Source organism: Oenanthe melanoleuca, chromosome 3 (genome assembly GCF_029582105.1).
Source record: "Oenanthe melanoleuca isolate GR-GAL-2019-014 chromosome 3, OMel1.0, whole genome shotgun sequence".
Taxonomy (NCBI): domain Eukaryota; kingdom Metazoa; phylum Chordata; class Aves; order Passeriformes; family Muscicapidae; genus Oenanthe; species Oenanthe melanoleuca.
In genome coordinates this window covers 98,855,088-98,870,481 of record NC_079336.1, presented here as the reverse complement: position 1 = coordinate 98,870,481, position 15,394 = coordinate 98,855,088, and the positions used below count along the sequence as shown (strand labels likewise).

The 15,394-nt window shown below is 45.8% G+C and overlaps 1 protein-coding gene across 4 annotated transcripts in view; it reads left to right on the top strand.

The window, feature by feature from the left end:
- The first annotated feature begins 686 nt into the window (after nucleotides 1-686).
- The window catches only part of RTN4 (reticulon 4), a 40,868-nt gene continuing 26,160 nt past the window's right edge, over nucleotides 687-15,394 (top strand). The window contains exons 1-3 of one of the 4 annotated variants that reach the window (XM_056488043.1): nucleotides 687-2,130; nucleotides 8,604-8,639; nucleotides 15,038-15,094. In XM_056488043.1, the coding sequence (XP_056344018.1) occupies nucleotides 1,065-2,130; nucleotides 8,604-8,639; nucleotides 15,038-15,094 (1,159 nt within the window). In that variant the 5' untranslated portion in view covers nucleotides 687-1,064. The remainder of the gene's footprint in view (nucleotides 2,131-8,603; nucleotides 8,640-15,037; nucleotides 15,095-15,394) is intronic. The other 3 variants (XM_056488044.1, XM_056488038.1, XM_056488039.1) reach the window with 3 other exon arrangements.

Genomic DNA, 15,394 nt, shown 5'->3' with positions numbered 1-15,394 from the left:
ACAATTTAAAGGGAAAAGTGCTAAGAGGATGTACCTTGGTCTTGAGCAAATTAGGACTGGAAGCTCGGCCTCCACTGCACATGGCAGAAGGGAAGTGCCAGGAGAGCTGCTGCTTTTCCTTAACTTCTCCTGTCACACCAAACTGGCAGCTGCTCTGAGTGTTTCCATGAACTAATCTCTTTATACGGGCATTTGTGGGAGAATAAATCATCTGTGGGTTAAAAACCCGTAATAATGTCGGAGTAGTGTTAAATATAGAATTATAAGGCCTTTTGGTCTTATTGGGGCAGCTGTGTGGGTGGAAATGGCATCCAAATAGATGCTATTTTAGTTAAATTAGGTGTTACCCTAAGGGCTTTGGCCAATGTTCCCTCTCTGAGCAGAAAGCTGAAGACCACACCAGTGTCTAACACGAGGCACGTGCCAAGTTTCCTTCTGCTCTCCCCTTTCCTTACCTCTTTCCATTCCTCTTTTTTCCCCTTTCCTCTTTCCTTGAATTTCTTCTTCCCTTTTCCTTCCCTCTTTTCTTTCTCCTCTATCCTTTCTCTTATCCCTTTTTCCTGTTATTTTTTCCTCTTCCTTCTCTTCCTTTTCCCTTCTTTCCTTCTTCCTTTTCCCCCCTTCCTTTCCTTTCTTTTTTGTTTCCTCTTGCCTTTTATCCCTTTTCCTCCTTTCCTATTTCATCTCTTCCCTTTTCCTTCTTTTCCTCTTTCCTTTCTTCCATTTTTCCTCTTCTCCCCCTTTTCCTTCTTTTCCTCTTCCCTTTCTCCTTTTTCCTTTCATTTTTCTCCTTTCGTTTTCCTTTTCCTTTCCATTTTTTCCCGCAGAAGTTGCACAATTTAAATTCATACTCTAAAGAGAGGATGAGATCTGTTCATGGGGCTGCCTTACACTAGCACGGGTGGTTAATCAAGTTTTCTCTTCTGGCAAGGTCTCCCCTCTTTTTTCAGACACGGGAAGGTTTTTGCATCATGTTTTGGTTCAAACTTCCATTCCCATCGGAGGAAGGCGCTGGCTGACTCCACTTCCCGCCCCAGGGGGATGAGCCTGCGGCGATCGGCGCAATGCCCAAGGAGCAGGATCGGGATCGGGACGGGCTCTCATCCTTCCCCATCCCCGCAGTGCGGATGCCTCGGGATCCTTCGGGCACATCCAGGCTGAGAGAAGCCGGGCTAGGGCGGATCGTACCCGGGAGCCCAGCATCCCCTTCTCTTTCTGGAAATCGCGGAGGGTTTCTGGCCCTTTTAAAACAAAAAGAGAGAATGACACCACTCCTGGTGGAGGCGGGCGGTGAATCACGCCTGGCGCTCCCGGGCTGTGTCGCGGGGGCTGCAGGGTCCCCGGGCCGTCCCCACTCCTCCGCCGCCCCACCCGCGTTCCCGGCTCTGAACTTTACCCGACTTCGCGGCCCCGCTCCGCCAGCCCCGGGCCCGCCCCTGATGCATATTCATGAGGGGCCCCGCCCGGGCCCGCCGCTCATTGGCTGCTCGCTGCCCTCTCCCGCTCCCATTGGCCGCCGCCGCCGCCGCTCCGGGCGCGGGGCGGGGCGGCCGCGCCCGCGCCTCCCGGGCGGTGACTCACAGGGCGTGGAGTGCGGGTCCCGCAGCGGCGGCGGCAGCGCAGCCCGCGCCTCCCCCCGCACCGCACCGCTCATTGTTCCGCCCGCTCCAGGCACCATGGACGAGCTGGACCAGTCGCCCCTGGTCTCCTCCTCCTCCTCCGGGCCAGCCCGGCCGCAGCAGCCACAGTTTAACTACCAGTTCGTGCTCGACGACGAGAAGGAGGAGGAGGAAGAGGAGGAAGAGGAAGACGAGGACGAAGACTTCGACGAGCAGCTGGAGGTGATGGAGAGGAAGCCCGCCGCGGCTCCCGCCGCAGCCCCGCAGGAGCGGCCGCCGCAGCTGCTGGACCTCGGTGGCCCCACCGAGCCGCCCCGCCCCGCCGCTCCGGAGCCGCCGCAGCCCGACTGGAGCCCCCGGGGAGCCGTGTCCTCTTCCTCCTCCTCCGCCACCACGCCGTCCCCCGCGCAGGAGCAGCCCCCGGCCCCCGCCCGGCCCGCGCAGCCCCAGCCGCCCAAGCCCGAGCCTGCGGTTGCCCCGCGGAGCAGAGGGTCCTCCTCCGGCTCAGCTGGTGAGTGCTCCCGCCCCGGGCCCGGGGAAGGCGGCGGCGGCCGGGGGAGCCTCCGCCCGAGCCGCTCCGCTTCTCGAGCCGCGCTGCCCCGCCGAGCGGTTCCCTTTGTCTGCCGGCCCTCGGCCGCCTCCTGCGGCATCGCTCCCTCCCCTCAGCAGCGCTCGGGCGCGGCCCCGCTCCCCGCCGCCGCTCATGCTGGAGAAAGGGCTCCCCCTCCCCTTTCTTTTTTTTTTTCCCAATTTTTTTTTTTTTTTATTGTAATTTCTTCTCTTTCCCTCCTCCTCCCCTCTGTGTTATGCTAATGGCGGGAGGGGGAAGCGCCGCCCCGGCCGCCGCCTCGCACATGGGCCGCCCGGGGGCGAGGCCGCCGCCGCCGCCTGGCAACGGCCGCGTCGCGGGGGGAGCGGGAGGCGAGCCCGGGGAGACCGGCCCTGCCCGGGTACCGGAGAGACCGGCCGAGCCCGGCCCTGCCCGGGTACCGGCCGAGTCCGAGGGACCGCCCGCGGCGCCCTCGCCCCTCCGGCCGGTTCTCTCCCGGCGCAGAGCCCTCCCCTCGCCGCATTGTCCCGGGTACGGTTCCCCCCAGAGCGGCCCGGCACTGCGGGTTTGGGCGTGGGAGCGCGGGGGAGGAGGGAAACATAAGATACTTGTAGTCTTACTCATGTTTAACACAGCGCCTGGAGGGAGGGGCGAGGCGAGGCACTGCGGGGCCGCCGGCCCCTCCACCTGGCCGGCACAGCCCCGCAGCCTGCGTGGGGACGCCGAGCCCCGGCCGCGGACTGCGGGGCTGAGCCCGACAGGGACCCGCTGACCCAGGGAGGAATGCGCGGTAGCACAAAGGCTGCTCGCTGCTCTAGGTGTGGCAGTCCTGCAGAAGAATGTCAGCCTCGCGTCCTGCACGGCCGCGGCTTAGCCACGGCTGTCACCTGGGGCTTCTCCGAGGCGTCGCCTCGTAATGGGAGGGTTCGGCGGAGCACGGGGCTGTGGAGCGGAGGGCGTCACCCCCAGCAATCGCCGTGCTGCCCGACGGCCAGAGCCCTTCTCAGGGCTAATCCGGGAGCTGACCCGCATGACTAATGCTTGCATGCGGATTGCGAGTGCGCTTTGGCTCCACTTCTCCTTAATTCACAGTACGAGAGCAGACTCGAGGCCACTAAAACAGTGAAAAGGAACAAATTAATGTGCCTTGAGATCATCGTGGTGTGTGCTTATCTTCACTGCTGTTGTGGTGTTGGTATGTTGCAAAGATGCAGGATTTTGATAATAACTAAACACCACAGTATGAGGGGGCATGATACTCAAGATCTAATCAAAAAGAAGCATCTGAAACAATAATTTCAAAGAAGGCCTGCTAAAACATGAATTTATATTTTTTCAGGGGAAGTTTCACAAGGCATTTTATTTGCATGTGTGACAGGACTTTATGGTTACTTGTGCCTTGTTACTTTGTGTGTTAGGTGTGTCTTTCACGAAGCCTACTTTGTTTTGTTCTTCTGGAAACCCTCTGTGTAGCAGTGTGCCAAGGAGATTAATTTTTTCTGTTTCCACCATTTGGAGGACAGATGATGACAAAAGCTTGCAACAGACTGAAGAGGAGGGATTCTATATGATGGATGAACAGAGTTTTTTCTAGGCGTGCTCTCTGAGTGGAACTCTGGATGGTTTAAACTGAGTGGAAGAAATGGGATCTACCTAATCATGTTGCTTTGAAAAGGAGAGATGAAAGTGTGTTTAGTGTGTTTTCTGGAAGTGATTTGTTTGGGTTTGTTTGCTTTTTTTCTCTCTGACCCCTGAAGGATAAGGCAAAAAGAGCACAGTAATTCCTGAAATAGCTCTGTGTTAGAGACCTAACTGTGAGAATTGCGTAGTATAGCTGAGAAGTGGCATCAAAGAGTTATTTTAATTTGTCAGTGATGATTAATTTAGGGCTCTGAAGTAAGGACTGGCATCCGGGGAGGCCTGGTTTCCAAAGACAAGGTGTTGTAACACAATGCTCATCTAATGATGAGTTGAAATATTAGAAGCTCTGTACTTGAAACTCCTAGATGAGAACAAATGATGTTGATAAAAGCATTGCCAGGTTTCTCATGAGCACTTTGGCCTTCTCAGATGCAGCAGCACTTAGTTCCCATCATATTAAATATCCATTTAAACACCAAATATTTGTTAGTTTTACATTCAGCAGTGGGTGTTAAAACTGTCTGGGTCAGGATATTTGGCTTCAAATGACTTCCCTCTCAGTCATGCTGGGAGACTGGCAAAGTGAATTTGCTGCCTGCAACTGGTGGCAGGGTGACTATGGCAGGGACAGCCACGTGGCCCTGTGGTTTGCTCTCTGCAGAGTTGAGGTTTCACTTACTTTGAGCTCTGCTGTTTGAATTTAAGGTATAACTGAAGAATTACAGCTCACAACCTAGAAATTCTGGAAAAAAATCTCTTCAAATGTGAAATCTAGTGCTTTGATTTATGAGGATTTGAGGCAAATAACTTTGAAATTCTGTTTCCAGGAGGAAATGCGAGTATGCAGAGAACAGTAGGGCTTTTTTTATCTGCAACAATTGGCCATGGTGCTGCTTTTTGGCAGTGGAACAATAGCAAAAATGTCTTGCCTGCTTGATGGCCCATTGAAATGGATTTTATGTATATATGGAGGTGTTTTTAAAAAAGAAAACCTTTGTAATTGCGTTTAGTTACACACTTAAGAGTATTCAGTATCATTGTGACATAATTATATGTAATGCAAGTCTCTGGCAGGGTAACAGCAGCCTACCTTCTGAAGAGCTAATATAAATATTTGCAGGAGGAGAAAACAAGCAGGAGCTCTGCAGTCCAATTTGGGTTCTCCTGAACAATTTCTGGGCTTTTTGTACTTGCTGTTTTGTGAGTAGCAGAAACTACAGTTCTGGAGAGATTACTGCTTAAATGTTTTGATTGCCTGAAGTTACATAGGGTGGAAAAAAACAAAAAAACACATCAGTTTGAGGTAGTTATACGTGGTCAGAGTAGTACCCCCCCCTTTTTTTCTTTTTTTTTTTTTTTTGGCTAGCTGCCCAAAGTAAGAATAAGCAGTTTACTATGATGAGCAGATACCACTTTGCTTTTTCAAGCCCTAGATTCTGCAGCAAAAGGAGGGTCATATATCACTTTCCTGGAAGAGACTGGTGTGTTTTGAAGTTAAACTGCACTTCCCAGAAGCCTGTACACAAAATCCACCAGACTGGCCCTAGGCCAGCATGCAGAGAGAATAAAGATGTTTCCTTCTGTGTCTGTTGCCTTCAGCTGACCTGGGTTAAATACATATGCAAATGTTGTGAAGAGCCAGTTTACTAATTTGTCCTGCTTTTCCATGTGATTATATGGGATTTTTTCTTTAATTCTTCCATGTTGAGGAAGGTTTGGCAGGCAGTGTCAGTCAGAGGTCAGCAGAGCTGCCTGGAGCTGTCCCTGGCCAGGCTGAGCCCAGCCGCAGGAGGTGCTGAATAAATGCAGATCTATACTTGCTTCTGCTCACCCAGCAAGTGAACCTTTTACCCTGCACATCCTGCATTTCCATTTTATACCAATTCTAAACCAGCATGTTTGCTCCTCAGATTTTTTTTTTCTGTTGTGCTGCTGTGTCTGCATGGACTCCTCCAGAGGAGTTGTGTACATTTTAAGGACAGGATGCAGCATGACTTGGAAAAAACAGAGCTGTCCTTGAATGCTATCACTGGTGACTTTTATTTGCACTCTTCATTTATTAAAATATGTGCCCACTGATCTTCAGTGTTCCTCTGAGGTGCAAGACATTTTCTCTCCTCAAGTATAGTCAGCAAAGCTCTGAGGGAGGTGTTCATAACCTGAGTTACCTAACTTTGAATGTGATTTTTTAAAAATTCTGTTGTAAAGAGGAGCATAATCAGCAGTTTGACTGGTATTGTAAATCTTCATTTTCAACTTTCATGTTCCCATCTTGGTGAGGTCAACAAAGGATCATTTATTTTAGTTTTATTCATTGTCATGTGCAGTGTCTAGCACTTGGGCCTGCTTCTGCAACTGAGCTTTATAAGAGTTTCAGAAGCCAGAATGTCTTCTGGGAAGCACAAGTGTGTGCAAAGAGAGTCCTGCCAAGTTTGATGGTATGTTTGCTTTGTGTGTGTATCCCTGGACTTGCTTTCCAGGATAAAACCACACAGCTTCCACCTACCCTATAATGATGTATCCCTCAGGGAAGGTTTGAATTGCACTGGGTGTTTTCCCCTTGGAGATGAAATCCTACAAACCACAAGTTAAGAGACAGTGAAGAGCCACTGTTTGTCCTCATTCCCATCCTCCCAGCCTGTACTTAAGGAAGCTTGGAGCATGGCTATGGAGTGACCACTGCCTTGTCCATCTTGTTGCACCACCACTGGTGGCCACAGAACCTCTTTCTTATCTCACAGATAACCATAGGCAGCATGCTTGTGGAAGTTGAGGGGAGTTTTCAGGTTTCCCAGTCAGAGGTTTTCTCAAAGTTGCTGGGAAAGCAGATGTTTTCATTTCTCTTCCTCCAGCCCAGGATTTTGGAAAGCACTCAGCCAAGAGCCTGGCTGCTTAGCAGGAGGCATTCAGTCTCCTGAACCTGGAGCCCAGTGTTCCCATGCTGCTGGAATTCTGGGGGGCTCTGGTGCTGGCCACAGAGTTTTGAGGGGATTTCAAGGCTTTATCCTCCTTTTTCAGTGTCCATTCTGCCACACCCAGCTGCTTGATGGCTCAGGGCTCTCTAAGCCTCTGGCCTTTGTGTGCTGGCAAGGAACAAAGGGTGGTTAACCTTCAACTGGAGCACTTGATGTGCTGGAGTTGCATTTCTTTATTTTCAGTTAATATTTTGACAGGAGCTTCTTATATTTTTTATTTGTGCTGGCAGGTTTCTATAGTAACTACGAAACTCAGAAAAACTAGCAAAGCATAGTTCAATCTGCAAATGTCCTTTGGGTTCTAGTTTGGAAGCAAGGAAATAGTTCTTGGTCTTTTATTGGCTAGAAAATGGAAAGCAGCTTGGAGCTTACAGGTAAATTGTCTTGAGATATTCAGAAATGCTTATACATGAAGTAGGAGGAAAATTGTGTAACTATCAAGAAATGAAAGAAAAAAAAGGAGCTATTGTTGCCAAGTAAAAATGGTGAAATGTGAGGCCTCAGAAAGATAATATTTTAATGCAGTTTTTAAAAAATTTCTTTGTTTATGATCTAAAATAGAACTCACTCCTGTGTATGCTTTGGAAACACTGCATAATACTTTCTACTTATTCTGCAGTCTCAGTTTTTAGGGCAGCATAGTGCAGCCAGCACTGAGATCCTGCACTCCAGACAAATGACATGCTTGGTGGATGGCTTTTTAAATTGGTCTTTCCATCAATAAGAACTATTACAACAGCAATAAAATAATGGCCTTATTAATATTCACAAAGTCTGAGAAAATCAAATTATCTCAGTCGAATGTTTTTTATCTTTCAAATGGAAATAATCAATCTGCTGCCAACTGTAGCTGTCAAAATATGAAGATTTTAAGTTAGGTTAGATTTTATGGCTTTAAATTACTGCTTTCCCCCATGATTTTAATGGGTTTGTCTCAATTTGTTGCTTTCTGACGTATAAAGAAAAAATACTTTTAATTTTATCTCCCTTCTCAATGTAGAATAGCAGTGTGACCCTCCCTGGTTTTGCTTTGTGTCTGAGAAGATACTCCCAGCTTCTTCTGGCAGCTTTTTAATGAACAGGGCAATCATGTCATCACCTTCATCAGCCAGGGAGAACATGTTAGTTAAGATGTCTTCAAATAAGACACAAGACTGAGATAAATATAAACTTTGCTGTTGCCAGTTAAAAATGTTCTCAGTCTGTCAAAATGCTCCTGCTTATCCAGTCAGCACTGGCTGGTGACAGTTTTCCCTGAACCCTGCTGTCCCCTCTTTTCTGACAGGAGACAGAATTCCTTAGTGCCTGTCATTGTGTGTCCCCTGTGTGTGGCAGGGGAAGCAGTGCCAAGGAGAACAGACGAGAGAGCATGTGTGAGGCCTTGCAAAGCAGCTTGGAGCTTGGGACAGGCAAGGAGGAAAATGTCACTGGGGGCAGAAAGGCTCCTTCTCGTGGGCTTCAGCCAGGTCTGCTCACAGGGGTGGATTTAGAGCTCTTGAGACCCAAGTGTTCCTCAAATGACCGCACTGTTAGACAAGAAAATCGGGTTTTCCTGTCTGTGTATTCTGTTTTAAATGACAAAAAAATTGAAATGGTTGGGCAAAACGTGTATTGACCAAAATCTATTGTGGTGCTGTTGATACCTGATCTCCTTGGTTGTCAGAACATCAAGGCACTGAATCTTCACACTTCTGTTTCCCTTTAATTAAAACACATTCTACAGATATTAATGGCTACACTGAGTCCATGTTCTTGCTCCCTATGTTTCATATCTTATCCATCAGATATATTATGCACCCATTTGTTTTTATTTTGCAGACTGTAACCTCTTGTGTCAGAGGCTTGTCACAGAAGGTAATGTATTGGGAGGAGATGCCAAAAGAAATCAGTAGCATCTCATCTCCATTCTTTAAAGATTATTTTAGCTAATAAATACATTCTTCTGCAATGATAAGGTTGCTCATCTAAATACTGCTTAATTTGTTTAATTGTGGGGAAAGCAGGGAAAAATCCATCTGTACAAATCAGTGAAAGGGAATCTTATGATTGGTATAATCTCTAAAATTAAATTGGATAATGTCTGCATAATGATAGGATTTGCATGGCTCTTTAGACCTCCTGCCTTTGAATAAGTTCTGATGTAATTACTATATTTTTCTGCCTTGTGGCACTGCCAGAACTCAAATTTCTTTTTGTTATTTCAATCTATGCTTAGAGTTTGGGTCTTAAGGAGCAGTTACTTAGTTTATAGAGGAAGTATCTAGGTTTTTTTTTGTTACAAATGTTGCCAAAGGCTGAGTACTTGGATTTAGAGCTGTGGCTGGCTGGACACACGTGGTTGCACTTGGCTAGATTGTTTCTTTCTGCTTCTTTTTAATCAAAAATATTGAACCAGTATAAATTGGTGTCTGTAAGTGCTGAAGCTGAGAATGTCCGTATTGCATATGGTTCTGAATTAATTGTTAGCTTTGCTATTAAATACACTTGATTTATATATTAAATATGGTTGTGATTGTGAAGTATTTCAGGCCATGAGAGGTGGGCTGTGAACTGTTGGGGTTAATTGTGGCTGCCTGACTTCAATAAAGGGAGGCTTTGCCCACCTGATGCTAATTTGGGTAATAAAGCAGAATTTCTGTGATTGGGCAGTTGTACAGCCAAGGTGTGTGGTACTGAGCTGTGCCACTCCTCCCTGAGCTTTGGGTGGTGCTCAGGGGCTGAACAGTTTTCTCTTTATTCCTGAGAGGATTTCATTTCCTCGTGGTGAGCTCCTGTGGATTGCTGGGCTGGGATAGGTACGTGCATCTTGTTTCTGGAAATTCTGTGTACTTGGTGGGAGAGGAGTGAAAAGTTTCTTTGGAGCTTAGCTGTGAGAGTTTTTTCTTTGTTTGTTTAGTTTTGCTAACAAAAGATGCCGGATAAAATCCTGTCCCTGCTCTGAGGGGCTGGGGTGATGCTCAGTGGATGAGGGACTTTTAACAGAAAGTGGCATTACAGAACTCTGAAATGCTTTGGATCATGTCCTGGTATTGCTGATCAAAGTGGTTTCAGCAGTGAGGTGAGAGTGGCAGCTGTGTCTGAAGTATTGAATGGCCTTTTAAAAACACCCTCGTGGTGGGCTCTTAATTTGGCAGCCTAGGAATTGTAACATGGAATGTTGTGCGAGAGCCACGATTGGTGTCCCTGCCTCGTGTCCCTCTGTTGGTGCTTTGGTTGGCACTTGGGTATTGCAGGGGAGTGGAGCTGCCTTTGTTTTCACCAAACACCTGATTTAAAGGAGCAGAAGTGGCACACCCCTCACCTCTGTCCCTGTGCTGCACAGTCTCTGTTGCTGGGCAGCTTGTCTCAAGTGGAGCTTTTTAAAAGAGGAGAAGCTGTGGATTTGGACCATGTAAAGATGATACTGAAAAAAACTTGCCTAAACTGGTTTGGTTATAGATTTCTGCTTGGACAAGAAAATGTTGTTTGCTGGAGACCTGTTTGCAGAAACAGACAATTTAAAATGCTCATTTTGGACTTGTTTTCTTCATGCATTTCAAGTGGTGCAGTACAACTCTCTCTGCAGGTGATGCATGGCTCCCCTTAGCTGTAATTGCCATGAAGGCCTGAAATGACCTACAGCTGGGCTTGTTAATGATCAGAGATCCTGGCTCCTTCTGTGATCCCAGCTGTGATGCCCTCAGGATGTCCAAAATGCAGCTCCTCTTCCCCTCTTAAATCTCCAACAACTCCCAGCTTCTGTAGCACATGCACGCTTTCCTCCCAAGACTTCCAAATAGGTTCCTAAACTGGAAACTTCTCTTTAAAAACTTAGGCCTTAACTAAAAAGAGCCAAATGACAAAAACTAATTATTTGCTGTGTCTCTGCAGCCTGATCTAATGATGTGAAAAGGTTCTATTAATAGTCAATGTTCTTAATCTTGAATAGTTTAAATATTTGGTGAAATCCTGTATTTAGAACAATCACATCATAACAGGAGATGATTTAAATGGAGTTTGTGTAGGCAGCTGCTTTTCTCAGGAAATTCTTGTGAAGTTGTGTGCCCTTGTTTTGTATTGCAGTAGGAAACTAGGCATCCAAGAACTTGAAATAATTAACTTTTAAATGGCCACATGTGTTGCTAAACAGCTTGAGAGAGAAATGCTGCTGAGGCAGCCTCCACTTGGGCTCATGAGCAACTTGGTGCATTGAAGGAACAATTTCTCTTTCATATCTGCCCTAGAGGGGTTGCTGCAAATGGAACTTTTACACAACGTGTGACTCATGTCACAGATGCCATTCCTTGGAGTATTAATTTTACCCTGTTTTCTTTTATTGTTAAATATTTATATTAACAGGAGAGGCCTTTCACAATGTCCCACTGTGGGAGGTCTGTACAGTAAAAGTAGTCCCTAGCCTGTTAGTTTGGTATCTTGCTCATTTCCTGAGCTTGCAAAGGTGAAATGGATTCTTAAATAGTCAATTTTTGCAAATTTTGTTTTAAGATTAGCATGCATTTTCCAGCAAACTAATTTAGGAAGTGGTTCTGAAGGCTGAAACTGCCTCCTGGCAAAGGTAAACTGGGCATCAGGTGAAGTTTGTTCAGTGTTTCTGTGGGCTTTGTCTGTGTTAATGCTGAGCTCATGCACAAAAATAAGCAGACAGCAGAATAAAGGCACTTGAGCACAGTCCTGCTGCTGCTGGTTGGAAGGAGGCACCTGGGAGCAGATGGAAGGGTCCTTCACTTCCAGAAATCCAGTGAGGAGGGATAGGAATTGTTCTGGCTCAGTTCTTATTTTCTCTGACTAGACTGAAGTCCTCTGCTTTCCTTTGGCAAGTATGTTTTGTGGGAAGAAAAAAGCTGTCTTCTCGTTAATTGATTTTATTGGAATTTTCAGTTTACTACTTAAACATTTTTCTCTGGAAATCTTTGCAATAACTTTCATTTCATTAGTTGTGTAATAAATCTCGTTTATTTCTCTACTTTGTATCTGAAATTTTGTATTTAAATGTTAAGTTATATGCTGGTAATGTCAGCATCTTGTAACATCAGCAGTTAGTGGGAAATCAGCAAAAATTAAAATGAGGGTTTAAAATTACATGTCTTTGTCACACTGGTGTCAGGGTTCTTTATTTTTAAACAAAACTGAAATCTGATTCTCGTTGGGGGATGTTATGTTTTAGCTGAAATCATAATGCAGTTTTGAAATATGAGACTTCATGCTGATTAAAGAAGCAACAGGGCTGTTTGTTTTTTTTTTTTTTTTTTTTTGTTTTAGGGGGTTTTTAGGGAACATTTAATTTGCAGAAATCCAAGGTAAAATTGACAGAATGTTTCTGGTTAAAAACCAGGAATGCAGTTGGGCTGAGTCTCTAAAGTTCTCTTAAAAAGCCATCAATTGGAGTGCTTCAGTAACTCATATAAAGTGGTACCACTCATAAATGAGAGGTCAGCCTTTATCTTGGCTGCAATGCTGAAAATACTTTACTGACTTGCATCATAATGGATTTTTGGCTGAAAAAATTTGGAGTAAGGGCTCTTTTCATGGGGATTGTGTTCATTTTGAGGTCTCATTCTTTTGTGTTTCATGAAACAAAATCTGTCTTCTGATGGAAGTGCCACCTGAGCAGTTCATCTTAAGGAGTTTAAGTTATGATTTGTAAAAAGTTATTGTTTGTTTTTAGTTATGATTTGTAAGAAGATCAGTTAGATATTTTTCTGTATACATTTGGGTGAAGCTTTGTTGTAGTGAAACTCACTTTGTATGTCAGTTAAGGTGTTTTGAATATCAACTTTTGCTTGATGTATTCAGGTGGTTTTTTTACTTGGTTCTGTTGTGTTGCTTGCCTGGGTGTTTGTTTTTATCACCTAATTTCTGCCACTGAGATGCAAATGGGAGAAGCCACCCCTGGTGATGGATCCTAGAAGTGTCCTACTTACCCACAGAGCTGTGTTTCTGAGAGGTTTCTACCTCCACGTGGGGGGTGGGGGTTCTTCAGCAGTGTCACTGCTGGAAAAAATCCCTTTCACCATGTCACTTCAATTGCACTCTGCAGAGGGTGGAGGTTCAGTCAGCACCAGGGCTGATGGGGACTTGTCCTACTCCATTTTCCCTGCTTGCCTGGAGGTGTTACACAGGCCCCACAAGGGCAGGAAAAAGCCCTTGTATCTTTTTCTTTCAGCAGGAAAAATGCCTTTCTGGTGTGGGTGGAGGGAGAGTGGGTGGTTCTGCTGGCTGGTTAGGAAACATTGCTTTTATGTAATCTCTTTGCACACTCCAGCCATGTGTGGGAAATAAAGTTTGGGTGTGGACATAATATCCTTCCATTAAGAGAACCTGGGAATTCAGTGGCTGGCAGAGCAATTTTATGGTTCTGTGTTGGGTAAATGGAAGCCAGACCTCAGAAGGAGTTTTTGCATTGTGCTGTCTTAAGGAAACACTGAGAAATGAGAGCCCATGCTCTTAAACCCAGTGCCCTTGCCCAGAAACTGAAATCTCTCTGTCTGGAGCTGGAAGGTGTTCAAAAGATTTAAAATGTGGAATTTTTGGTAGAGATTGCAGTTGGCCTTTGGACAGGCAGGGAGCTGCACCTTTCAGGGATGACTTGAGTGTTTTCCCCTTCGCCTCCTTGCCTCCCAGTGGACTCTGCTGTGTTTGTTTGCCCTTCCTCCTGCATTTCCAGCAGTTCTGTGACTCTGTGTCACAGACACATCACTTGTCCTCCAGTGTGGTTTTCGTCCTTAAAAGCTTTGTGACACTGCTTTAATGTGCTCTATATTTGGAATTGAGGTTTCTCTCTATATGGTCCTAAATCAGAAAATGTAATTTTTAGAAAACTGAGCAGAAATCTCTTTGGCCCAGCAGGAATTGAGGACCCTCCTGAATACCCAGTCCTACACTCAGCTTTATTTCTTACTCTGTTTTCTGTTGTCTTCAGGTGACACTTGTAATCCACAAAATGCAAGAAGAGTTAAATGTTCTGTGAAACAAACTTAACTGACTGTATATTGTAACAGGAAATGCAGGAGAGGAGACTTGATTTTTGGAACATTGCTGGTGGAATTAACTTGAATAAGCCAGGCAGGTTGTGAGTGTCTGCAAGTGGCATCACTTCTGCACAAGTCATAGCTTAGTGCCAAAACACAGCTTAGCTTAATGCCTTGCCTGGCTGGGTTATTATTTATGTGCTGCTGCAACTACCATATTTCTCACTTCTTGCCTTTCATCTTTTCAGATCAATTGCTTCTATTTTTCTTTAATTATGATTTTTAAAAAAAGGCAAAAATATCCCTGCCTCTTTTCCTTGATTTTGTCTAGGCATATAGAAAAATTAAAGGTTGTTGGTATCTGTACTGAGAATAAAAATGTGATTGTAAGCGCTTTAATATAATTTTCTTTTTTTGCTCTACTAATGCAATTGATGTAAATTGCAAATATTCTTTTACAGCCTGAATTTGAAAACTTTATGCCCTTCTCAGAATGAAATAAATTTACCTAAATGGTAAATGTAAAGCCAACAGGCCGTGATGGACCTGGGAAAAAACACTGATGCTGACACAGAAATCCAGAGAAGGACTAGTTTTGCTTTGCTTCTTTCCTCATGATGGCTGGTACTGCAGCTTTGAGTGGAAATTGGAGAACTGGGTTTGTCTTGGGAGATACTGGGTTTAAAGCAAGCTCAGCAAAGCTGAAGACACTCCTTGGATCATGCCAAAAAAGCCTTTAAAAATAAAAGCTTCCTCTGGGGGCTCATCTGTATACTACCAAAAGGAGAAGAGAAAAGACACAAAGCAGATGCATGGCCCAGAATGGCTGTGCCTGAGGAGTGCTGTGGCTGTGGGTGTTTCAGAGCTTGCTTTAGTCATTTGAACTTTCACCAGTGTTCAGCTGAGTTTGTTGGGCTGCTCTCACACAGGGGTGGGGTGTGGGGAGAGCTGAGTAGGGACAGTGTGCCACTGGCAATGGCAGGTGTAGCTGCCCAGTGGTGTGCAAGGTCAGGAATGAACATAAGAGTAGCTGCCAGGGTGTGTCTCACCCTAGGGTTGGTCACTGGCTTGGAGGGTGGAGATCCCTCAGTAAAGATCCCATTGTGAATGGGGAAATCTGGGTGTGGGCTCTCCCAATCTCCTGGCTCTGATGGTGCTGCTCCCTGGTTCTCTTGGGTGTTGGCTGTGGCTCTCTTGGGATTACTGGGAACTGACTCCTCATGTGCTTTCTCCCCTCTTCAGCCTGGCCCTTCCTTCTGCTGAGGTTATCTGTTTGTTTTTCAGATGAGACCCTTTTTGCTCTTCCTGCTACATCTGCGCCTCTGATGCACTCCTCTGCAGGCAAGTTCTTTCTGCTCCCCTTTGTCTGAGTACCTCCTGCCTTTCTGACCTCATTAACCCTTTCCCACTAGTCTGCTCCTACTAAAAGTCAGCATGGGTCCAAGAATAGCCTCTGTCAGATTTTTCAGTGTTGACTTTTCGGTTGATCTATTCCAGATTTTAATACACATTCATTTGTTTACGTGGTAAACTGTTTGATAAACAAGATACAGCCATCTGTGAATTCTTGGACCCTTGATGCAGGAGAGAAGTTGATACTGTTAACAGGTTAACACATCAGAGCATAGTTGCTTTACTGAT